At 31.7% G+C, this 27,037-nt stretch overlaps 1 protein-coding gene across 1 annotated transcript; it reads right to left on the bottom strand.

Annotated features, from left to right (window-relative positions):
- Positions 1–1,781: 1,781 nt before the first annotated feature.
- On the bottom strand, positions 1,782–25,360 carry LOC111708278 (uncharacterized). The gene is made up of 9 exons (XM_023481597.1): positions 25,287–25,360; positions 24,459–24,467; positions 22,930–23,013; positions 20,489–20,572; positions 18,233–18,353; positions 11,433–11,474; positions 8,949–9,011; positions 3,772–3,863; positions 1,782–2,236 (listed from the first exon to the last, which is right to left on the bottom strand). Exons 1-9 carry the CDS (start codon positions 25,337–25,339, stop codon positions 2,188–2,190), a joined length of 597 nt encoding a protein of 198 aa, XP_023337365.1. The 5' UTR covers positions 25,340–25,360; the 3' UTR covers positions 1,782–2,187.
- Positions 25,361–27,037: the final 1,677 nt, after the last annotated feature.

Below are 27,037 nucleotides of genomic sequence, written 5' to 3'. Positions count from 1 at the left end.
AACCGAACAGAAGTTATAAAATTTACATTTCAAATTTCGCCATCCTAAAAAATATATTTTGCCGTACATGTTTTATTAAATTTTTGCTGATTTCTGTACAGATGTCATGCTTAGACGTTTATTATTGTAATTATTGACATTGTCCTTCTTCTTAATACAATTATCAAGATTATCTGTCCAGTATCTTTATCTATAATACATCCCTCCTTTTAGGTTCACTTTCGTTTAAATATGTGAACGTGTAAATTATGTGTTAATATTTTTAACATTTTCTCAATTTATTTAAACCTAATTAATTTTAATTAATTTAAACCTAATGTTGGTTTAATTTTTTTAAAATGTTTCATCTGATAATAAGAATTAGAATAAATATAATATTTTATTACAAAGAGAAGGTGACTTCAAAATAAAAGTATAATCAATAACATGTGTTTTATTTTATTTACAACAAAAATATAGATTAATTTAGAACTAAGTTGTTCAGAGCTGAGATTTAAAAGAAAACCCGGCCTTCATGTAAGCTAAAGCGTTCGTGAGACCGATGCTTGGGATAGCTTTTGATTGGTTGTGGTTCGTGAGACCAAGGCTTGGGTTAGCTTTTGATTGGTTGTGGTTCGACCAATGAGAGACCTCTTAATCTTTAAAAATGTCAGCACAAAACTTAAAACTGAAACTTTTTACACGAGAGGGGCATTCGTAGATTTTGGGCCTCAAAACAATCCAAAAAAGCAACCAAAAAAAACATTGTTACTAGTCTTATGTGGATACAATTGCTTTCTAAACAAATTTTTAAAAGAATTTTACACTTTTTGTTACAAGGAAAATGCAAGTCAAAACTGTTGAGTGCTGACAGCAAAATATTTAGATAAAACAGTTAGTTTCAAACATTTTATAATTCATTTAAAGTTGATGAAAAAACACAAGATTAACTTAAAAGGTTTATTATAAACACTGAACTGCACCTTTGAAACATCCAAATAAAAAAATCAAATTTTGTAAAGTCTTAAATCTATGGGGAGGGAAAGGGCAGAATTAAAAGAGAAACGTACTCTATTTCTATCCTATGGTTCTTCAGAGAGAATTTTTTTTTAAATCGTTCTCTGCGGATCCTAGGAATAATCTTTCTATTCTGCCCAGGACAGAACGAGTAGCCCCTATGCATTTTTCAGATTTTTAAAAATTCCTTTGTTCAGAAAAAAAATGTTCACCATTCGAGTCACAATTTTGTTCATACTGTTTCATTTTGAAAAGAAACTTAATTATTTCTCATTTGATAATTACAAATATGGTTGTGTAATGTGCACAAATAACTTTTTGGTTCAATGTGTTAAGAGAAATTTAGAGAAATTTAGATTACGTAGTACTAATAAGTTACAAAGCACAAATAGGTTACACCTTAAAAAATGTCCAATAAACACACAGTCAGATCTAATTTTTTAAGGGGTAAGTAGAAATTCAGATTATTGAAATTTAATTGTAATTTTCTTAATATTTTTAAACATGGACATGAGATCATGAGTGCGTCTAATATTTGAAATATAACATTTTTTGTACAGGTTGTTAAACAAATACAGATTACAATGCAATACAATATAATATAATATAATACAATACAATACAATACAACAATAAACATTCAATCTTCTACACATGAAAACATAACTATGCATGTATATGTTAACCCATTCAAAGGATGAGAATGTCTAGACAACCTGAAACTCTTTAAATATGACTATTTCAAGATTAAATTGAGTTTTCTTTTGAATATAATCTTTTTATGGTTTATTCAATGATTATGAAAAAGAAGAAACAAGTTTACAGTTGCTGGGAATCATTAATATAAAGAAAACAGATAGTGCATGTACAGTTGTTTCCGAAGTTTCATCCTTTGTGGGTAACCCTGTGTGTAAAGGGTGTTTAGATTTGGAAATAAAAAAATTGAAGTTTGAAACTTTAAAGAAAAAACCCTGAATATATTACATACTTCTAGTTTCTAGAGTCTACATACGTAGTCTTCTACTTGCATTCCTTTCTCCACAATATATCTCACATTTTTACAACAATTTGCTCCAAACATTTCAGGGGAAACTTTTAATATGTTTTAGACGATTTCATGGCTTCCGAACGTGATATATTTTTGCTAAAATCTAGATTGAAGTTTAGATTTGCTCTAGTAGAAATACAGGTTTATAATGAAGTCACCTCGCAGTATCTCACATCACCTTCACTAGTCACCCTAAAAATCATTTCATTTTTATCTTATCTAAATGTATATTTGGCTTGTATGTCAGTTGGTTTGTGTAAGTTCTAGCCAAAATTGTTTATGACCGGGCAGAATAAAAAAGCCTCGAAATAATTTTGAATTAAATTTTTTTTGTAAACCCGCGAAATTTTTTTTATTTTTGTAATTATTATTTTTTTCTTCTAATTATCACGCCTTGCATTTCATTGTCACCATGGTTTTATAAAAATCCGAATGAATTCTATGAATTTAAAGAGATGACTCCGTTTTACGTAATTAAAGTAATGAACAAATGTCATCATTTCATTATTATAGTTTTTGTAGTTTAAAACTACTATCTTTTGTCACGATTTGTTTAATTGTTAATGATAAATACATTTGTTTATATTATTCAATTTATTATTGTATGTGTTACGATAATTCTGTTTTTAAATTAGTTTTTTCTGTGTATTATTGGCGCATCTAAGGGATGAGTAGAGGGGGGGGGGATATTTTACGTACTAACAAACCCCTTTTCCCCTTTTGCTCTGCATTTTTTTTAGTCTCGCATGCATTGAGTTGCAAAAAGATATAGGGCTTAGAACATAAAAGTTTTAAAGTGGTAGGCGATTATATCAATACAATGAAGACGACTTTTAAATTGAAGTTTGATTAAGTTTTTTTAAATTAAAAGTTTACAAGTAATAAAAAAAAACTTTTTTTAATTGACAGCTTCTCTTGACTTCTATGTTAATGTGTATTCAGGCTGTTTAACCACTTGATATAAATAAAAATTTAAATCGAAAGTCGTCTTCATTGTATTGATATGACGACTGTATCAAAGACTCAATTCCATTGTCTAACGAAGGGAGGAAGGCCAACCACACCAACAATTTCTCGTCCCAGCTTCATTCTCCTCATTTTCTCGACCGATCCACCTCGAAATTCTCGCCCTTTCAATATTATGTTTTTTAAGTGTTTAATCCTCCCAGATAAAACTATTTCTAAAAAATCTGGACACAATATCAAATTTTTGGAAATCGAAAAAAAAGTTTCAATTGAATTCAAGTTTTCATGTTTAATGTCTTTAAAAATGTTCACCTTTTTTACGCGCATTTTCAGATATTCCTGGTGTAGAATGCCGCAAATAATTCCGAGTTTATATAGCTAAAATCTTTTTTGTTAACTAAATAGTGAAAACCATAGACTTTTTGAGGTTTGTTCCATGTGAAAAATGATAGGTAAAGGTATGCCAAATATTTTGCTATTTTTTATATCGCGAAGTTAGCCCCCATTGCGGGGGCAGAAGAGATTTAAGTTTTACCTGAACAAAGTTTGACATCATTCTCATGGGTTTAAAGATTCCAACATGATGTAATCATTGCAATACGTCAGTCCATCCATATTTTATGCCCTAACGTGGCCAGATTTAAAAATTTTTTTATCTAGGATTAGAATAGGACAAGGATTCCGAGGTGGCTCGGACTAGAAATTGTTGTGGAAGGGCCTTCCTCCCCTCGTCTAACATTTGATGTATAATTGTATCCTACCTTGCGCTCTCAGCTCTTGAAACCATGATTCTATGATGATCAACAAACTTGAAAATATCTTCGCTCTTCCTGCGTAAAGCACGTGCCCGTATCTAGAGATATAAGTAAACAGCACTAAAGCAAAATTATTTTAGCCACTGTAAACTCGACACAAGGAGATGGTCAAATTAATTTATTTGACATTTGTTAGGACGACTTTGTGACCTTGTAGCACCTCTAGTTTAGATTTTTTGCAGAAGTACGAGAAAAATTTAGTTTTTCTCAATAGCTCTTAAATAAGAAGAATTATGATTGGAAACATATAAAATTTTAATCTTATGTATAATTTTCTTTAGTATGTAGTCTATATATAGCTTAAACAAACTATCTTCAGAATTAAGGAACATGAGACCAGTTGAACCATTTCTCTTGTACGCTGAGTAAAGCGGAAGAGATGATGGTTCAATCTATTCTATATAGCTCAACTACTTCTTGGCATGAAATTAATGTGCAGCTATGCCAATTTTGATTTATTGATTTTTAGTGGCATGGCGATTTACCGGCCATTAAGAAAGTATTTTTTGCTAACATTTTTCGTAAAAAAATTTAGCATTTTATTACGTAGTAAAACCAATGAGAGCTGTGCATTGTATATACTGTACGTTTATCTCTGGTACTAATAAGATAACACATGAAATCGGTGGTGTATTTTTCCACCTACACAAATCCGCTATACTTCACTTCTGACCTACGACAAATCCGCTATACTACACATCCAACCTACTAGCACGTGGCTTTACAGCAGGTAAATGGACTTGTGGCTGCAGCGAATGGCCCCCTAGCCTGTCCTATCCGCGGCGCTCGGCCCCCTAGCCTGTCCTAGCCGCAGCGCTCGGTCCAGAAATTGTCTTAACCTAACCTAACCCTCAAATAATACAAAAATAAACAGCTGGCGTAGGTCCGATATTGCAGTAGGTCGGAAAGTTAGTAGGTCAGAAGTTTAGTAGGGGGGATGTTGCGTATAGACGATGTAAAATTACCATGGAATCATCTTTCTTTTTAAAAAGTATACTTTAGTTTCGTTTTGTTTTAAGAATAATAAATTGTTTAATCGATATGTTCGCTAATGTGCAGTGCAGTTAAGTTTTTTTATGTAAACTTATTCCAAACGTATAACATTATCGCCAAGGAAAGTTCCTATTATTTGTATATTTTTAAAGAGACAGTACACGATCAAGTGACGTACCCTAGCGCGGCAAGTCCGATTCATTATGGTACCATTTTCATCAATGAGGAGGATAGCATTGATTTTTATTATGAATAGTTTAAATTCTGACAATTTCCATCGGTGTTTCTGCAAAAGAAATCCGCAAGTTGTTATATAAATAGTCCGCAATAGAAAAGAGAGTGAGTGATCGGACAACGGTTTAAAGGGACCCTTCTGAATCGGAAATTTTACCAACTAAAAGGAAGCTCATTGGAAATTATTCTAGAGTTCCTTTAAGAGAGTGCAAATTCCATGCTTATTGCATAAACCATTAATTGTGTCTGATTAATTTCTTTTATGCATTATTTCCTTTAACTGAAAAACTATGCATGAGTGCTACACATAAATAAACCGCCTTCTTTATGTTACACATACAGGGTGTCCCACATCAAATTAGACCGCGTCAATGGGTCTAGATTACGATTTGGGGGACAAATCAGAAAATTTAAGAAGAATGAATCATTTTGAAAAATTTAATAAGCTAATAGAAATTTTTTTTTTGCAGAAAATGCAAGATTTTTCGAGTATTATGTGCGTAAACAGGTGTTAAAGATTAGAGATAATCTAATATGATATGGGACGCTCTGTAGATCCAAACAACAATGAAATCTATGGAGTGCTCCAGATAAACCACCTTCTTTATGTATACACATACTGGTTACACATAGATCCAGACAACAATGAAAACTATGGAGTGCTACAGATAGATAAACCACCTTTTTTATGTATACACATACTGGTTACACATAGTGCAGACAACAATGAAATCTATGGAATGCTCCAGATAAATAAACCACCTTCTTTATGCATACACATACTGGTTACACATAGATCCAGATAACTATGAAATCTATGGAGTCCTCCAGATAAATAAACCACCTTCTTTATGTTACACATACTGGTTACACATTAATTTTCAACTGTCGTAATCCCTTAAACTTATTTGTAGCCCTTAGCTGGGAACTTTTGAATGGTGGATATTGGGCTTAATGGTTGATCCACACTTTTTCTTAATCTCGAGATTAAATAATGCTTGTTCTCCTCTTGTTATTAATTTCCAGATTAATGAACCAGTCGGAATTAAGGAATCCCATTCTAAAGTTTTCAGCTCAGAGTCTAAAACTAAAGAACGAAAAGTTTTGACTTAAATTTTAAGTTCATGGTTAAATGCCACTTCTGACTTAATTTAACCCTGAACTTTAACCGTGAGGTTAAATATTTAACTCGCCGAAATCGACGAGTTAAAATTTAAACACAGGGTTAAAATCTTGAAATCCTGGATTTTTCTCTATTTGTCTATTATTCAATCATCATTCAGCTGAGAAAGTTGCATTCAACTTTACGATATATTTAAAAGTGAAAACCTTGTTAAAGAAATTTCACGTTTTAGATTAATTAATTTTTGCATGTAAACCCAAAAAACGGTTGTATAACTCGAAATATGTTTTGTTTTCGGTTACGTAATCAGCTGATTATGTAATATTCTCCGTAAATCCTTTTCTCTGATTGGTTCAGATTTTCCCGGGAAATTCAAATTTAAAATTGAGAAAGTTTAATATTTAAGTAGCTACTCATTATTTTACAGAACTTTTAACCTCGAACTTAAAATTCGCGCATTCTTTAGTTTTAGACTCTGGTCATGTACATGTTAGAACACATATTTTTAAAAAGTAATTAACAAAATTATAATATGTTTTCACTAAGAACGTGCAACTTTTGGATCACTGTGAGTTTGTGAAATTATTTTCTGTCTCCCAATAATTTAATGTCCGCCTTCGTAAATTTAATTTTCCCGTCATGAATGTTGCATTTTCCGTCACAAAAAAACGAATGCGTTTAATTTCACTGATATTTTTTGCTTGCAAGAGGTTATTTTTATTGACCATTTTTTGCCGTGGTCCAACACAGCCTTTAAGCAAAATTTACAAATGTGAGGAACCGAGTTTTTGCCACATACTCATATTTTCTAATCTCCATATTTTTGTAATCTGATGGTGTAGACCTTTAATATTTCAAATTTGATCTAAGTGAATGTATAGTTTGAACATCACGCTTATTTAATTAAACGTTCTTAAAATCTCTATTCAATGTATTTAAGTTAACAGGGGTGTATACACGAGGGGCTCTATGTATTAAAGTTAACAGGGGTGTATACACGAGGGGCTCTATGTATTTAAGTTAACAGGGGCGTGCATACACGAGGGGCTCTATGTATTTAAGTTAACAGGGGCGTGCATACACGAGGGGCTCTATGTATTTAAGTTAACAGGGGCGTATACACGAGGGGCTCTATGTATTTAAGTTAACAGGGGCGTGCATAAACGAGGGGCTCTATGTATTTAAGTTAACAGGGTCCTATACACGAGGGGCTCTATGTATTTAAGTTAGCAGGGGCGTATACAGTATACACGAGGGGCTCTGCAGGCCCAGGGGAGTATGCTTCCCTTCCCCAGAACATATTCCCGTGTACACCTCTGCTAGCTAACAACAAAACTATTGAACAATTAACTATCTACTTCCAGTTTCTAAATCAAATGATTTGATTTCCAAATCAGTTGTCCTTAAATGGAGTCAGTCTCACAAATAAGGATATTTTTGCCTCTAATTTGTATAATTACTGATGAACTAATTTTAAAAGAGTCCTACTTCAAATTAGAATCAAGAAATAAACTTTTTCTTTAACTTGTGTTGGTAGAGTATATGGAATTTTCATCCATTGAAGAAAATATTGTAAACCAAACCTCTCTATCCGCTAAATTGGACATCTGAGGAAAATTATAGAAATGGTTTCATGGCTCATTGGAACATTGTATAGAGAAAAAAAAAGAATCTGTAAGAAAACTATTTTTAAATCGTTCCATACTTCTTGTTCCTCCTTAATTAAACCCGTTTTATCCTGGAACTGAACAACTTGCTATTGCTTAATTTAAAACCATACATTTTTACGGCCTAAAGTCGTAGACCATTAATATGTATATCCAAATATGAATTTAGTTTAATTAAATCAAGGTTTTAATGCAAGGAAAGTTAATTGCAGTTGCGTATACTCTGTGTACATATTGAAACCAGTTCTCTCTAGGCGGAATTTGTAAACAAGAATAGATGCATCAGTGTTCGTTCAGTATCCGAGGAGGTTAAAAGCATCAAATTTTGATAATTTTGATAATTCACATAATAGTTTCCTATGACCAGAATATTTCAATGATTTTTTTTATGTGAAAGATGGATCCCATGTCAGGCTTCGACATCCGTCTTGTGTTTACATTACCGCCCAGAACAGTAAACTGCAATACATAAGATGGGTACACCTCTGAAACAACTTTCCTTGCATTATAATCTTGAATTAAATAGTCTAAGTTTGAAATATCTAAGCTTACACCACAGCACGTCAAACTAAAGTAGAATGCAAGTAAGATATAAATCTTGTATTATTTTTATTATAACTCCTTTTATTGAAGAGCTATTGAAAAGAACGAAAATGTTTTGAATTCATAATATGTACTCAAATTAATTTTCTTTTTTAAACTTGTGCATAAAATCGGAACTAGATGAGCCACGGAGTCACAAAGTTGGACCAGTAATATCAATCGAATTTGACCTTTTACTCCTGTTAGTTGAAAAGCGTTTTTGATAAATATTCAGTTCCTTGAACTAAACCAGAATAACGTCGAACAAAGAGAAGTAGAAACTGTCTTCGACCAAATAAGATGTTTCTTATGGAACCTTTTTTAGTTCTAAGCTTGATGTTTAGCTTTGCAATTATAACTTAAATTTTTTTTTCAATTTGACCTTGCAATCGAGAAAACAATTTTATTTGTCAAAATCATGCTCCGTAAATTATTATCCACCATGTAGTAAAATAAAATGGATTTATAAACCACTTTTAAAATCGAAATCAACATATAATGATTTTTTAAAATTTTATACTTACTTGAAGCTGTCTCTCCTCCTCCTCCAATCTATCCTCTATAGAGGATATTTTATCCTCAGCTGCCTATAAATAGCAAATACAAAAATCAAAAATTTAAATTAGATGCATAAAAATAAAAAATAAATTGATAAAGAAATTAAAAAGTAGTTAAGGAAATTGAAAAATAGACAAGAAAAACAAAAACTAGATGAAGAAATAAAAAATTAGATAAAGAAATTAAAAATTAGATAAAGAAATTAAAAATGAAATAAAGAAATTAAAAATTAGGTAAGAAAATTAAAAAAATTAGATAAGGAGATTAAAATTGGATAAGGTAATCAAAAATTAGATAGGAAAATCAAAAACTAGAATAAAATATAAAAATTAGATAAGGATATCAAAAATTAGATAAGCAAATCAAAAATTAGATGAGGATATCAAAAATTAGATAAGAAAATCAAAAATTAGATAAGGAAATAAAAAATTAGATAAGAAAATCAAAATTAAAGAAGGAAATCAAAAACTCTATAAGGAAATTAAAAATTAATGATAAAATCAAAAAATAGATTAAGAAAACAAAAGCTAGATAAGAAAATCAAAAATTAGATAAGGAAATAATAAATAAGACAAGGAAATAAAATATTAGACAATAAATACAAAAAATGATAAATTATATATAAAACCAAAAAACATCCCCAGCTTGAAAACAATTGCTTTAAAAAGCGTTAAATTATATAACGTTTATATATATAAATGTGGTTTGCTAAACCTGTTATTGTTTTTTTAGGATATGATAGAAGCTTTTTAGCACTTTTGTATTGTAGCATTTTCTATATGCCCCTTTGGTTTTTATTTATGAACATCCTATCGCATCAATCTTATACTTTTTTTGTGAAAACACAATTGTAGTTTCCAAATTTCCTGGATTTTTTGAGTTGGTAACAATAATTGTTTTTCATGCTTTTTGGAAAACACTATTTAAATCCTACGTATGGTATTTAACATTCCTTCACATTTTGCATTCTGTAGAAGTTTCATGTTTTGTATACATCTGTTCTTAATAGATAAGTACAAGTGTATTGATATAATTTCATTAGTATAGAAATAATGTCAAGGTCGGGTTAAAGGTATTCAGAGTGGATTTGTGTTTGTAAGCATGGTTAAATCATAACTTAAGATAATAAAGAGCGGAAAAATCAAAAAAAAAATCAGTAAATATAAATGGTCGTCAATAATAACACAATGCACTCAAGAATGCCGTTTTAATCTTCAAACGTAGGCCTATTTAATATTTGAAAATGAGGTCGGTCTCTTTTCCAAAGGTTTTCAAAAAAAATGTTCATATGTAACTCTATTTTTGCGTGTTATTCAACAGAATAGAATAAATTGCGAATTTTCAAAGATAGATTGTATCTAAAGAAAACACTTTTTAGTACAATAAACGACGTTTGTTAAAATCTTCGTAAAAGGAACTGAGCTGAAAACTTTAAAATGGGATATCCTTAATCCTGATCGGTTAATTAATCTGGAGATTAATAACAAGAGGAGAACAAGCATTATTCAATCTGGAAATTAAGAAAAAGAGTGGATTAAGCATTAATCCCGATATTCACCATTCAAAAGTTCCCAGCTCTGAGCACATTTTTGAATACTAGACCTACTTCTCAAGTTTAAAACGGCATTTTTAAGAATATTTTGTTCTGAAATTTAAGGTTACACCATAAAAGAATAAGACTGTAAAGACAGCAATTTAATATGAGGATCCCAAAAGTGTAAATAAAGTCTTCATTCTTAGTTGGTAACCCTGTACAATACTAAAATCGGTTTAACATAATCTGACTAAAATCAAATGTAATCTTATCGTTTTTACTTAAATTATCTGTTAAACATTTCAACTGTTTCTGAAGTACCAGCCTGCTCTGTACAGCGTACAGTGTACAGTGTACAATGTACATAAAACATAACTTTTTCCAACTTTTTTTTTTTTTTTTTTTGAGAAAGGAAAGGTTTTGTAAACTGTATTTTAACCGGGAATTTGATTTGGATAATTTAGATTAAGATTTCATTTCATAAATCAAAATCTGGCTTAAATTCTCAATATCTAAATTACACAACAACAGTACAAAATATTTACTAAAGGAATTGATTCTTTGGAACAAAATAAAATATTTAATTCAATATCTTCAGAACTCGATGTTGTAAACCTTTGATATTTCAAACTCAGATTATTTGATCTAACAGAATTCATAGTTTGAAATATCTAAGGTATGCAACATTTGGTTTCAAAGATAAAGTGATTAGAAAATCAGAGTTTGTGACAAAGACTCAATTCCTTTCACTAAAATTGTATCATTAATTTGGCGTACTGTCAAGTTTTGCCTTACATAGTCTGTAATTGTACTGTACAGCTTGCTCTTGCTGGTTAAAATTCTGCCCGGTACTTGAAATGAACCAGACTTTTCAGTAAGACAATTAAACACACAGAAAAAATACTTAATAGTATACCTTCATTGCAACTGAAGCTCGCTTCATATCTTCTTTTGCTGCCTGAAATTAATTAAAAACGTTTTTAAATATCATTTTCTTTTAAAGTTAGTCTGGATGTAATGATGATGAAAACGTACACTATGAACTATTCCTTATCACTGCAAATACTAGTTTGAGAATTTAGTTATCCGAAGGGATCAAACTGTTCATCATGATTAATCTCTCTAGAATGTGTAGACTATTTGTGAGAAATAGACCCTGTCTAAAACAGAAGTATAGTTCTTCCTTCTCTTCCAATCCTGTAGTTTTCATTGATGGAGTACGGACTCCATTCCTGGCTTCCCTTACGGAGTATCAATATATGATGCCACATCAGCTGCTGGCACAGGCGTATACAGGACTGCTGCAAAGAACCGGTTTAGACAGTTCCACTATTGACTATCTTTGTGCAGGGAATGTACAGCAAGAGGTGAGGACTGGCAATGTGACTAAAGAAGCTGCTTTTGAAGCTGGTCTTCCGAAGGGGATTCCAGGCCACACTGTCACAATGGCTTGTATCTCGTCTAACCAAGCTGTAGCAACCTGTGTAGGGCTTCTTGCCACCGGACAAGCAGAAGTCTGCATTGCCGGAGGCGTTGAATTCTGTTCCGATCAACCAATAAGATATCCAAGGGTTGTCAGACAGTTACTTATGAAGGGTCCAAGAGCAAAGACATTAGAAGCCAAAGCAGAGGTGGGAGAACTCGCCAGAAATTTTAATTTGAAATCCTTTATTCCTGAGTTTGTTGACCCTAGAGAGTTTAGTTCAAATGAAATCATGGGAGAATACTGTGATAGGCTGTGTTCAATGTTTTCAGTATCTCGAGAAGATCAAGACAGATTTGGACATAGATCCCATGAGCTGGCCTTTGCCGCTGCCAAAGCGGGTTACTTATCAGATATTGTTCCTGTTACTGTACCAGGACTTGAGAGCAAAATCACAAAAGACAATGGGATTAGAGTCTCCACCTTGGAGAAGCTTGGGAGGCTTCAACCAGCATTCAGCAAGAATGGAACAGTCACTGCGGCAAATGCTTCTTTTCTCTCAGATGGAGCAACAGCTTGTCTTATCACAACTGAGTCTAAGGCAAAAGAGTTAGGACTTAAGCCCAAAGCATATCTTAGAGAAATTATGTTTTCTTCTTGTGATCCTAAAGAAGAACTGCTACTAGGACCAGCATATGCAACTCCCAGACTCATGCAGAAAGCAGGGTTAAAACTTTCCGATATCGATGTCTTTGAGATTCATGAAGCTTTTGCTGGCCAAGTTCTATCAAATCTTGTTGCCATGAACAGTGACAAGTTCTGCACTGAAAAAGTTCGTGTGCATGAAAAACTTGGAGAAATACCAATGGAAAAGACAAACCTTTGGGGAGGCTCAGTTTCTCTTGGCCACCCATTTGGAGCAACGGGAATTCGGCTTTTAAGTCATGCAGTGAACCGGCTTCACTATAAGAATGGTTCAAAAGCATTAATTACTGCATGTGCTGCTAATGCACAGGGTGTTGCAATGATTTTGGAAAAATACCCAAATGCATGAACAAAATATTCATGGGAAAATGTACATGTGGTAAAAATGTAATTACAGGAAAATATATATACCAGGGAGATATATTTGTTTGAAAATATAAGTACAGAGCTGAAAACTTAAGAATTATGGATATCGAGATCAGCGCCTGATCTCCTCTTTGTATTAATCGTACGTTAATATCCAGGAAATTGTCTAAAAACCAAACAGCCAATCAGAAGCCAATTAATAAAAGAAGTGCCGACAGTGGATACAGATATTTAGCAATTGGGATTAAGGGTTTTAGATACAAGAGTTTTCACTGAAATAAAAATAATTCAGGAATTACAAGCATGGGAAAGTATAAAGTTTGGAAAAATATATATTTATGGAAAATATCTATCGGAAAAATGTATATTTATGGAAAATATCTATGGGAAAATGTATATTTATGGAAAATTTCTATGGGAAAATATATATATTTATTGAAAATATCTATCGGAAAAATATATATTTATGGAAAATATCTATGGGAAAATGTATATTTTTCATGGAAGATTTCTATGGGAAAATATATATTTATGGAAAATATCTGTGGGAAAATGTATATTTATGGAAAATATCTATGGGAAAATGTATATTTAGGGAGAAATCTAAACTAGTATCACCATCAAGCTTTAGAAGAACACATTTAGAAAAGCAAATAATCAATTATTTTTGCTTTGACCAAAACAACTCAGTTGAGAGTGAGCAAAATGAATTTGGATTAGTTCTACCTTTCATTTATTCAAGGAACAAAGATGTTGACATAAAACGATTTTGTAGATATTGATTTGAATTATTTTTAAAAGAAATTTTATTTCCAATACAAATTCAAGACTTTATAAACACAAATGCTCAAGAACCCAATTTTCAAGTACAAATTCAAGAAAACTGAAAAGTCCAAATTCCCTTTAAAGGCGCCTGTGCAAAAGCTATTTAAAATTTTTTGCAAAAATTGTGCAATCTGCTTCCTGTGGTCATAGGCTTTCCAATGACTGCAAATAGGGCAAAAGATGAATTTAGTCTTGTATAGGTAAAATTAGGTTTTCAGGCAGCAGTTTAAACGCCACACTGTATTTCTGCCATCAAATAACTTTTATTTTACTTAAGGAAGTAGTTTATTTCTTATTTTTTTTGTATGAGGAAGTTCAGCGTATGTTAACACATAGTACAAGATATACTCCATAAATCAATAAAGGAAGGGACGGTTTTGAGGTATTAAAGTCATATTTGTACAGATTTTAAATTAAATCATCATTCAATGAATTAAACAGATTGTACAGATTGTACAGATTGTCGGATTGTATAGATTGTAAAGATTGAACAGATTGTACAGATTGTACAGATTATACAGATTGTACAAATTGTACAGATTGTATTGTGGATATTGTACAGATTGTACAAATTGTAAATATTGTGCAGATTGTGCACAACAAATATAAATGTACAAATATAGAAACTGACCGGAAAAAGTTTCTGCACATAAAAAACCTGTAAATAAATACTTTAATAAGAAAGTCCCAATTTTCTGAAGTCCTAGGACAAAATGTCACTAGAAATAAAGTCCTGAGTTTTAGTTTCTGGGATATTTTCCCTAAAATAATATGGGAGCTGCCAAGTTTCAGGAAAAGATCACAGGAGAAAAAGTCTTGAAGAAAAAATATCCGAAGAAAAAAAACAAGAATAAAATAAGTCCTAAGTCCTGGAAAAATGAGATCATTTCCAAAAAATTTTCTTAAAAAGGACATTTCTTTTTTGCATCTGCATATTGAATGCTGCCAAGAATGTCTTTAATATCAAAGCCCTTTTTTCCATGATTGTAAACATCCTTTGTTCCCAGAATACTTTTTTTCCAGGGACGTTTTTGTATGAAATCAAAAAATCAAATCAAAAAATATGAAATCAGAAAAAAATCCTAAAAAATCAAATCTCAAACTAATTTAAGACTTTATTTCCAGAGAATATTTATTTCAAGGTTTTTTTCCTCTAGACTTTTTAGTGCCAAAATTTAATACTTTATCAACAAAAACTTTTTTCGGAGAACTTTTTCGGCGGTTACCAAATGTACATTTGATAATTTATTTGGGTTTACATTCTAATATCTATAATATGAGAAGCAGGGGACCTCAATATATTGTGCCCCTGTCACCACTTAGCATATAAGATATATAAATATATGAGAATTCATTGTGTATATATATATATATTATATATACTTGAGGGTTCTGGGGGAAATAAATTGAATCCGCGTCCATTCTTCATTTTTCATATTTCCACAAATAGAGCCATATATTTTGTTATAATTCACATTGTATTTCTTTTCCAAATTGTTATTTCTGTTTTTTAGAAAATAATACATATGGAACTAGACGTATTTCTTGTGGAGAACTATTGGTTAATATTTCCTTTTTTCTATTTACATATTATATCTTTTATTCTTTTTTATTTCAAGGGTAAAAGTAAGGAAAAAATAATTTTAATTTGATTACTGATTAAAGTTACAAAAAGTCTGAACCCAAAAAATGTAGAACATGTCCTAGTAACAGATCCCACCCCTCTTATCTATCCTAGCCACAGCTCCCACCCCTCTTATCTATCCTAGCCAGAGCTCCTAACCCTCTTATCTATCCTAGACACAGCTCCCTCCCCTCTTATTTATCCTAGCCACAGCTCCCACCCCTCTTTTTTATCATAGCCACAGCTACAACCCCTCTTTTTCATCCTAGCCACAGCTACAACCCCTCTTTTTCATCCTAGCCACAGCTTCCATCCCTCTTATCTAACCTAGCCACAGCTCCCACCCCTCTTATCTGTCCTAGCCACAGCTCCCAACCCTCTTATCTAACCTAGCCACAGCTCCCACCCCTCTTATCTAACCTAGCCACAGCTTACACCCATAATAGCTATTGCACTATTTTTACTCCTTTGATAATGATTTTTTTTCGATAATTGTTTCCGAAAAAAATTGAATGTTTGAGGTTTTCTTTTGAACTTTCTTTTGATCTGAAATTGAAAGTAAATGTTGCAGGACCATATAGTTGGAAAATTCTTACTTTAGAAGAAAAAAATAATATCACTGCAAGATGTAAATTGTAAAGAAATATGAAAAATGGAGTTTTTGTAATGTAATTTTGAAAGCGCAGACAATGGAAAAATGTAGATATAAATAACGTAAAATGTCTTTGTGGAAAGAATGGATTTAAACAGAATTTTCAGAAAACACAGAGTGTCCCCAAAGATCTTTAAAAATTGAGTCCAGGCCCTAATGGGGAGTAAGCTCCCCCCCAAAGAAAGAAAAAATAAGCCCCTTCTTGGACAAATTCTAGTATACACCCTTGTTAAAAGTTATTGAATGAAAAATTTAGCATGTTAAACAAGTTATGATTCTCAAGAGTCATGGGCTCTCAATAATGTATATTCAAATCTTAAAAATTAAAAGCTTTAAATCCGATGATTAGGAGAATATTTAAGGTTAACATTGTTTTAAATATATATCGTATGAATGTAGCGCACAAGGAATTCAACAGGAACTCCCATTAATTAAAGTGTACTGCAGTTTTTGGGAGAAATGTAAACACACGCTGTGCTACTCAGGCTAAGCTTCCTCCAAGAAACTGCGGTACACTTTATTTTAAGGATATTCCATTATGTTCTTGGCATAGAGAATAGATTATATATTAGAGGGGAATTTACTAGAAAAAAGTGTAAAACGGCCATTTTGTTGTACTGTTTCCAGACTGCAGGTGTACTTCACATTTATGCTATATAACCTTTTGGGCCCTGGAATATCATTTTATAGAAAATCTAAAATTATTGTTAAAAGAAAACCAAATTATGAAATAGGCTGGTTTCATAATTGACCAATGATCATTTCACGTTGACCTTATGCCTTCCACTTTACAAACGATGATTTTCCGTTATAACTATAAATCAAATGATGTTTTTATTCACCTAATTCATTATAAAGTTTATTTAACAGTTTAAAAAATTCAAAATTGAAATGAATAGTCTAAGGAACATACTGTATTAATGTACTCTATTGCATATAATTTGTGAAAATTTACATGATTTGTACACTTTGAACTCCCTTTCAGGCTGAAAGGGACTGAAAAAAATTCATACCGAGAGATTCTTGAAATTTCCCTCTAATATATATTCTATTCTCTATGGTTCTGGGGTATCGTAGATATAGAACACTTAATTTTCAGGTCGCCTTGTTTAGTGGGACACCCTGTATCTTTGAATTTAAGATGTGATAATAATCTTTGCAGGAAGTTTATTTTTACCGTTGAAAAAAGTAATAGAAATGGCAAATTGCTCTTTATTTCTGGATGAAATGCAGACTGGTATTCAAATTATCCTATTATAAATTTAGTGCTGGAAACCAACAATCCCGATCACTTGATCTCGATATCCACAGTGGGCACTTTGGAATTTTACGCGGAATCTGTTTGATCTGTTGGTTTTTTATTTACGCAATTTCTCTGTTCTCTCATGGGTTGAGTGGAAAGTTCTTTGGCTTCTGATCTGCTGTTCACAGGATATCTGATTCACGGGATATTGAATGAAATGAAATTAATCTGCAGATTAACAAAAAGATATCCACAATACACGAATTCCTACTTATGAGCATTTCTAAAGAAAAAGTTCCCAACGACAATTCCGATTGTTTTCTAGTTATATAAAATACATATATGAAGATATTGAAGATTCTAGCGCGTGATTTTTAAAACAATGTTTAATAAAAAATTTGAACAGATCAACTATTTGTTGTGTAATACAAATCAATATGCAGGATAAAAAGTGTCATGATAAAACCTGGAAATTCAAATCAAAAATAAGTTTCAATTAAATACTATAAAGAGCATGCATATTGTTTCACATAAAGGATAAAGTATTAAAAATATGTTGAACCAATGGTTGACAATTTTGTGATAATAATGTCTCCAATTTTTATAAAATATAATTTACTTATGTTTTTGTAAATAGAAGATGAAGAAAAAAAACTATTACTAGATATTGGGACGCGAAATGTCCTAAAGGCCTAATTAAAGAGATTTAACCCCCCTCCCCCTTCTTGTGTTACCCCCCTGATTGACATATTTCTCTTAAAGCTTGGAAAGTTGTTGCTCTAGATTTTCTAGTGGACGAGTACTCAACAAATACTGTGGGATGAAGATTAAACCATTGTTGGAAAGTTTGAGAAAGAAAAGATAAGTTTTGTCTGAACCTGGTGGTTTTTATCCGTTTCTCTTTTCAGGTTCATCCAGCTTGTGAGTACACCCATCCCTCGGCTCTTCCCTTCTCCTCCCGTCTTCTTCTCAAAATCTTCTATAGCTCTTCTCTCCTTCCTTCATGGGCAAACTTTTAGTTTTTTTTCTTTGAAAGGAACTTAACTCTCGATATAAACTATATTTTTCCAATTCTGACATCTTTGCAACCTGATAGTGTTAACATTTGACTAGCTGATCCAATAGAACTCATAGTTTAAAATATCAAAGGTCTCTGACATCCGGTTGCATAGATATGATTCCAAATGAAAATTCGAAAATCAGAGTTTGTGGCGAGTATTCAGTTCCTTCTCTTAATTTTAATTCCTTCCATATCTATATATTTTTCTCCTACTTGTTTTGCATTCCTTTTCCTTTCCTTAAAGGGTGTGTTCACTAAAAATGAAATATGGTACAACCGAACAGGACTAACTGTGTTTAGATTCAGAATCTATCGTTACTTTTTCTATTTCTATCTGATGTTTGTAAAAAATAACAAGATAAAACCATCTCCACGAATCTTTCCCTCTCCGGCTTGCTAAAGGACAGTGTATGTAGGAAACATCAAATAGAAATAAAACTAAGATAATCGATCTAAACATATTAAAACAAAATAAAACAAAATAAAAGCAAATAAAACAAAATAAAACAAAAACAAAATAAAACCAACTAAAACCAAAAAAACAAAATAAAACCATAAAAAATTTAGATTCGCGCAAACACATCTAACTTATGAAGTTATGGGGGAAAAAATATTTCCAAAAGAGGAGGGGTAGGGGAATGATTTGTCAAGAAAACATACACCCCTTACACTGTGTATTTATTATTGAAATTAATGAAATATATTTGATTAAGGAGATAGCTGACCTTTAAGGCTGATATAGCTGCAAAGTATGGAGCTCCAGTGTAGAGAATACACCCTCCGAATACAGCTATTCTACCACACTTAATACTACAATTTCACTAGCAGTCCATTTAATTATTCTTTAAATATTAGTTTTTCTATGCTAATAGATTCAAAACAATTTACATAAATTTTGGATTTTGGATTTAGAATTTAATTTTACTTACTAAAGGTATAAAGAAACCCTAGCGTTTACAAAGCAATCCTTTATATTTTCTTCAAATCATTTCTACTTTATTCTAAATTTCAACCTTCATGAATTTCTTTGTCTTTTCTTTCGTACTTTTTTCCAATATAAATGCTTATTATTTTTATTATCTGAGACCACTTTGTTTCTAACCCTGTATTCTAAATGTAATTAATAATTATTTCGATCTTGAATTCTCAGTCAATTTATCTTAGCTTTTTCCCTTCCTTTATGTTTAATTTCTTTTTATATGTCTATATTAGTATTCTGATTTTATGTCTACCCTGAATTATACTTATCCGTTTTTAACCTTTTGAATCATTTACTTTTGTTAAATTTCTTATATTTCTCAGTTTCAATTGTGGCTTGCCTTTAACTTTCTTATTCTAAATATCATGTGTCTTTCCGAATTTCTCTTTTCTCAATAAGATATTGAGTTTTTGCCACAAACTCTGATTTTATAAACTCTGTAACGTTGGAACCAGATGTCGTAAACCTTTGCTATTTCAAACTATAAATTCTGTCAGATCAATTAGTCTAAATTTGAAATATTAAAGGTTTGGGAAATCGGATTCCAAAGATATAGGGATTAAAAAATCAGAGTTTGTGGCAAAAACTATTTTTTGCATGTCGAAACATTCGACGTAAATTCAAGTGACCCCTCCATCCATTTACAACGGTAACCTTTGAAAAAAATTATCTGAGAAACAATGAGTAAGATATTATTGATTTTTCTATCATGAACAGTTATAAATTCTACCTTAGATTCTACTATAAATTCTGCATAGTGCCGAAATAAAAATTTGCATATGTTATGAAAGAAAAAGATGGATGACTCGATCATTATTGCTTAAAGATAGGTTAAAAGGATACCGATGCTAAACTTGCATCTTTACATTTCCTTTAATATTATATTTGTTACTCTATGTAATAAAGCTATTCGCTCATACATATATGTTAGCTAGCTAACCAAACTGCTGGACCAAATTGGCTGAAATTTGTTTAGGGAACCCATGGGTATGGGTACCCTGGGGTCGGGTGGCTAAAGAATTTCGATGTGCTAAAAAAGATACGCTAAAAAACTGGATTATTTTCGTTCCAAAATCCTAGTATATATAATAAGACCTGATAATGTATTCCATCTCTCTAGCAGCCCACTCTACCTCTTTTTCGGACTCAGCAATCTGACCAATTGTATCTTTTACAATTCTAAAATACAATTGTATTAATCAGCAATCTGACCAATTGTATCTTTTACAATTCTAAAATACAATTGTATTAATCAGCAATCTGACCAATTGTATCTTTTACAATTCTAAAATACAATTGTATTAATCAACAATCTGATCAATTGTATCTTTTACAATTCTAAAATACAATTGTATTAATCAACAATCATTATTTGTTGAAATTGCCTTTCTAGAAAAGACAAAGAATCGACCATTCCAATTTTAGAATGAAAAACTTGGTGAATCTATGTAGAAATAGTATCTCTCGGTTTCGGCTTTCATGTTTATTGAATAACCTTGAAAATCATGTACTCTGTACCGTGGAGTTAGAACGTAATATTTCATGTTTATTGAATAACCTTGAAAATCATGAACTCTCTACCGCGGAGTTAGAACCTAATATTTCATGTTTATTGAATAACCTTGAAAATCATGAACTCTGTACCGCAGAGTTAGAACCAAATATTTCATGTTTATTGAAGATCCTTGAAAAGCCTGTACCGCGGAGTTAGAACCTAATATTTCATGTTTATTGAATAACCTTGAAAACCATGTACCCTGTACCGTGGAGTTAGAACCTAATATTTCATGTTTATTGAATAACCTTGAAAACCATGTACTCTGTACCGCGGAGTTAGAACCTAATATTTCATGTTTATTGAATAACCTTGAAAATCATTTACTCTGTATCGCGGAGTTAGAACCTAATACTTCATGTTTATTGAATAACCTTTAAAATCATGAACTCTGTACCGCGCAGGTTAGAACCTAATATTTCATGTTTATTGAATAACCTTGAAAACCATGTTTTCTCTACCGGGCCGCGGAGTTAGAACCTAATATTTTGCGGACGCCAGAATTGAGAACTTGAAGGGTTTGAAGAGAGAGTAGAAGTGGGTTCATTTGCCCAGTAGTAGATTAATGGAGACTCCAATGAACTTAGTTATTTGAATCTGTCCCCCCCCCTCTCCCTTCTCATCCTCTTCAAACCAAGTTTAATTACAATGTTTTGGTTTAGTCTAAGGCTGAGTAGAGTAAACAGAGAGAATTAAATTTCTATTTCTAGCTTTAAACTTCAAACTCCGCAGTAGTTTAAGGAGTAAGTACCATCCATGCACCTTCCCTCAAAATGAAATCCGAACTTTTTCTAATCCGAACTTCGTTCTAATTTTAATTTGTCCGGGGGAGGGGGGGGTGGCACCTTTTTTATCATTCCATGCCCCGCGGAAAGCAATAGTTTTCAATTTTTGTTCGAGATTGGGGTTAAGTGTACGGGTACGGCTACCCCTCAATTCAACTGTACTTACATAAGTAAAAACATAATGAAAAAGTGTAACGTATTTCCATGTTTCATTGATTTGATCCATAGGAGGCGCTAACGATGTTTAATGGAAGGTGGTAAAGGTTTTCATTTTTGTAAATTTCTATACCCTACATTTGTGCAACCTGATGACGTGTAAACTTTTGATTTTATTATGCATTGAGTTTTTGATCTATCAAAATTCATACTTTGAAATATTTAAGGTCTACGGCATTTCCCATGTAAAGAAAAAATCTCCAGAAGAGAATTATGAAAACGAAAATTAAGTTTTAATTAATTTTTATTGTTTTACTGTTGTTTAACAGGCGGTAAACCAAGAAACTAGGAAATTATAAAATTCTTTAATGGTTTATTTGACCCAGAAAACAACTCAGGAAGGATATCTACAGTTAAAGTACTTTTCGAAGTACATTTTTTTAAAATTTCTGTCAGTTTATTATTAATGAAAAGTTAACATTAATGTCGAGTATCTTATTCTTATAATATATATCAAACATATTTGGTAGCTATAAAAATGTTCAAAGGGCATATAGATGTAATTTCAAGTGCATCTTAGTTTATAAAGTGGTAGGTTAGATTCACAAAGGTTCCCTTAAAAGCTTTGTCTGGATACAAATAATGTGCTATAACTTTTTCACTCATTTTGAAATTTTATATATTTTCAATTGGGGTTTCTCAATATAAGTGATTTGCGGATTTCTGCTTTGCAGATCCAATGAATTCAAATGTAACAACAATAACCATTTATCTCTTTATTACATGGAGCAATAAGAATGCAATAAATACAGGCTTCCCAAGATCTTATTGGGTCTTAAAGCACCAGGAGCGTAGGTGTCATAATTTTGTTTAAAAGTTGAAAATAATTATTTTCAATGTAGAAAAACGTTATTGATTAGATACAGGTTTAAAGGATACCTATGTAATTGGGACATGTCTTTCTTTAAATAAGATCGATAGTCCTTTTAAATCAAAACAATTTCTTCCGGTCAAAAAAAAATCAGCATATGTTTCCTTACTTAGCAACTGGTTCTGCAGTGTCCGGTGCTCGGTTCGGTCGAACAGGAAGAGATCTTGTTTCCAGAAGCGGTTTATGACCCCGTCTTAAACAAAATATATTTTAGAAATTGATTACAATATTTCTCATTCAAATAACCATCTGCACAAAAATTATTTTATTTTCCAATATTTTTTAGCCAGGGGGGGGGGACAAAAAAAATCATGCCCTCTCCCTGGCTAAAATCCTGAATACGCTCCTGATAATAAAAAAAACAATGAACATTTTCGCCAAGATTTATTTTAATGAACTTAAAGATCTAACTTCTCTATTTGTTATCAGAGAAGATGCAGGAGGGTGAGAATAGGTTTCAGAGGAGCAAGAAAGAATAAGGGGGGGGGTCGTGGTGACCCTCCCCCTTGACTTTTTGGGGGGATGTTACATTAGTCTCCATGAAAGAGTAAGATTTATGTTGTATACCAATATCTCCTTGTTTTACTCTCTATAGCTGTATGTACTAGTATATACACAACATGGCTAGCCGCTTGCGAGTCGGCCTGCACAGTGTACACATCAAATAAACTAGTGTGTTACCTCCCTTAAAAAATGGGGGCACTAGTTGAGAGAGGGGGCTCGGCCTCGATTTTTAAGATTCCCCCCCCCCCGGCCCCCCTGCACAACCTCAAGAAATAAAGAGAAAAGAGGGAAAAAGGAGAAAACTAATGTAAAGAAAAAATAAACAAGAGTAAAAGAGAATATAGATAAAACGGAATGAGCTAGAATAGAATAAGGTGGAACAAATATCATGCATTAAAGACTAAAGAATAAAGGAATCAGAATACTAAAAGAATATCCGATAGAATGATTGATAAAGATATGAATTTTAAATTAACTTTATGAATAAAATCAGGTTACACGAAAAGAAAATGTTGGTGATTTTATTGATCGTTTAAAAATCTCAAAGAAATAATAACAAAAAATGAATAATTTAAAATAAAACTGCACGGATATAAGTAGGAGGGCGGAGAGCGGGGGGTTAGCCTTCAATCTTCATAATTACGCCCTTGAACTTTCTTGCATGATATACTTAAATTAAAACTATAATTGATTTATTTAGAGAATATAATGTAAAATGCAATTAAACGAAAATAGATGTATGTTTAAGTTTAAAGGAACGGGAGACGATTCCAGTGAACATTTATTTATAGGGGTTTCATGTTTGCCTTTAATACTTTGGCTAAGACGCAGATTCTCAATAAAGTTGATAATTTCTAATTTATGCTGCACAGCAAAAGAGGGAAATTATAAGAATTTATAACTTATGAGTAAAGAATGATAATTAAGTAATGTATATTTAAAACTAGTTTATAAATCAAAACGGTTTTTTATATTGCATATATATACAATTACAGACTACCTTTCTGACCAGAAAAGACTATATTATCTAAATCCTGAGATTATATGTTTCCAATTTTGTATCCGATAAAGGTTTAAAGGCGGAGTTTAAAGGGTAGCTGTTCTAAGGTCATGTATTAAGTGAATTAACCTAACCTTGATCTACTGAAGCAGGAGATGAATCCTCAAATATCTGATAATAACTCGCATTAAAGGATAATTTAAAAGTAAAAATAAAGGTTTTGTTGTGTGGGGGGGAAGGTAAAGAACTAAAATGGTTTAATTTTTAACCTTATTAGACGGTCAAAAAATTGTTCATGCATTGAAAAACTTAAAACAAAATGTATAACATGTGATGTTCCAAACTTAGATTTTTTAATCTAACATAATTTATAGTTTGAAATATCAATGATCAATTTCTTCAGAAAGTGAAAAGGTTAAAAAATGGTTTATATTGGTAGGAGTTGTAATTTTTAAATAAAAACAGAGCTTAAATAATTGCCCAGCCTACAGCTATACAGGACATACAAACTTCAGAGGCCTGTTTAAGCAAAATTTGGAGATAGAAAATTAAAAAACGTTTCATCCTTTGTCGGATACTATGTAATATACAGGGTTAACCACAGAGGATGAGTCTTCAGAGACAATTGTAAGGAATTTGTTTAGTCCGTTTTTTTGTATTCGGGGTTCCTTGCAGGCCAAAACTGGCTTATTTCTGTGCTTAGTCATTTAGCAAACAATCAAAATACTTAATTGAATGCAGAAACTTAAAATCAAGCTTCAAATTGTCATATTTTAAGAGTTTTGGGTCGTCTTTACAGTCTCGTCCTTTGTGGATAACCCTATATATTGAGTACATTTTAGACCTTAAGTAAATCATAATATTAAAAGAAAAAGTAAAAAATCAAGTAAATCTGTTCGAAACCTTTCCTGAAGATAACCAAAATAAAAATCCAAACTTTAGATATTTTGAGGATTGAATTCCTGAGAAACAATGAAATGTCGCCTTCGCTCATTCGTCCTTTCAGCTTCACCATTCTTTCCGATATCTAATGTCTGAAACAGCATTTTTGGCTAATCTACGGAGCGATAATATCAATATAATCAAGACGATTTTTTAAGTTTTAATACGGTGGTAGGCGATTAAATAAATACAATGAAGACGACTTTCGATTTCAATTTTGATTTATATCAAGCTTTTAAGCAGCATAGATACACAAAAAATGGAAACAAAGAGAAGATATAAATTTAAAAAGCTTCTTATTAATTACTTGTAAACTTGTAAATCGCAAAAAGCTTGTTAACAATAAAAACTTAAATAACAAGTCGTCTTCATTATATTGGTAATATCGCCTACCACCGTATGTTAAGAAGCTTTTTTCGCATTACAAGTTTACAAGTAATTAAAGAGAAGCTTTTTAGATTGAAAGCTTCTCTTTGTTTCCAAAATTTGTGTTTCCATTTTTGTGTATGATTCAAAATTCAATTTAAAAGTCGTCTTCATTATATTGATATTATCGCCTACCACTGTTTGAATCTTTTTAATGGAACATGTCGAAATTACTCCTTGGAGTCTGTCAAGGGAGCTTAGATAGGGTCCCCACCAAGGAGAATGAAATAGAAGGGAGATACAACTGACGCGGCCCGTCCTACCATGTGATTATACATGCTTTGCAGACGGGTACTCCATTATGATAAGAAATATTCAGAATAGGTTATTGTATACGCGGTAATTGTACATCAGACAAATATTTCTTATACAAATGGAGTACCGTCTGCAAAGCATGTATAATTTATGGTAGGGCGGGGCGCGTCAGTTATTGGATATTGGATACTCTTAAAATTCTAAATTTCATTTTTCTTTAAAAAAATTCCACGAACACCGCCGGGCACAATTCAGCTAGTATTTCATTTTAGTTTTAAAATATCAGGAGAATGTTTTTTATACCTTTCTGGAACAATTTGATTTTTAAGGATATGCAGATCATTTTCACAAAGAAATTATGTTTTTTTTTTGGTAACAAAAGTGATAATTTTTTAGTTTATGATCAATTCTTTTCTCCATAAAGTTTTCAATTGCTTAAAGCTATTGCTCATTCAATAAATGTATGAAATTGAAGGCATGAATTGAATTAGTAGGCAATACTAAAAATACTCAAAAATTCGAAGTCTTGTCATTTTGTTTACATTTTTAAAGAAAAAAGACAAAATCATAACATTTATGTCTGAAACCAAAATCTAAATGAAATGTTTCTATATTATATTGCAAAATTAAACATAATTACATTCAATCAACTCTGTTAGTTACTAAAGGCTGTAATATATATATATATATTTATGTATAAATATACACATAAACTTCTTCCTGCATCTTTTGAAAATATTTTTTAAAAGCTCGGAAACTTTGAAAGATCTCTTAACTATCAACTTGACATTCTCAAAATGTGCTCATTACAGTATTTACCATCAAGCTCTCTTCTTAAGATGTGGAATAACCTGCCTCTTGACTTAAAAAGAAGCAACTCTCTAAGTATATTTAAAAATAGACTACTAAATTCTCTTTTTGAAAATTATAGGACAATATGTTATAAACCGAATTGCTATTCATGTAAAACTAATTAGATATGTTTTAGTATGCTTTGATATTTGTTGTGTACATGTCTGAAAATTACTTTAAACTCTAGTTATTTGAATTTATGTATAAACTATTTTGCATATGATAAATTCGCACCCTG

This window comes from Eurytemora carolleeae, unplaced genomic scaffold, assembly GCF_000591075.1.
Source record: "Eurytemora carolleeae unplaced genomic scaffold, Eaff_2.0 scaffold872, whole genome shotgun sequence".
Classification (NCBI taxonomy): domain Eukaryota; kingdom Metazoa; phylum Arthropoda; class Copepoda; order Calanoida; family Temoridae; genus Eurytemora; species Eurytemora carolleeae.
The sequence above is the reverse complement of the archived record's forward strand: the minus strand, read 5'-3'. Positions and strand labels throughout refer to the sequence as shown.

Excerpts from the sequence above, each read along its gene's own strand:
- LOC111708278 (XM_023481597.1), bottom strand. The coding sequence starts at position 25,339 with ATGGTGAAGCTGAAAGGACGAATGAGCGAAGGCGACATTTCATTGTTT. Across the intron at positions 18,354-20,488 it reads GAGATGGAATACATTATCAG|GAAGGAGAGAAGAGCTATAG; the intron begins GTCTTATTATAT and ends TTGCCCATGAAG. Across the intron at positions 9,012-11,432 it reads GAGCTTCAGTTGCAATGAAG|GCAGCTGAGGATAAAATATC; the intron begins GTATACTATTAA and ends TGCTATTTATAG.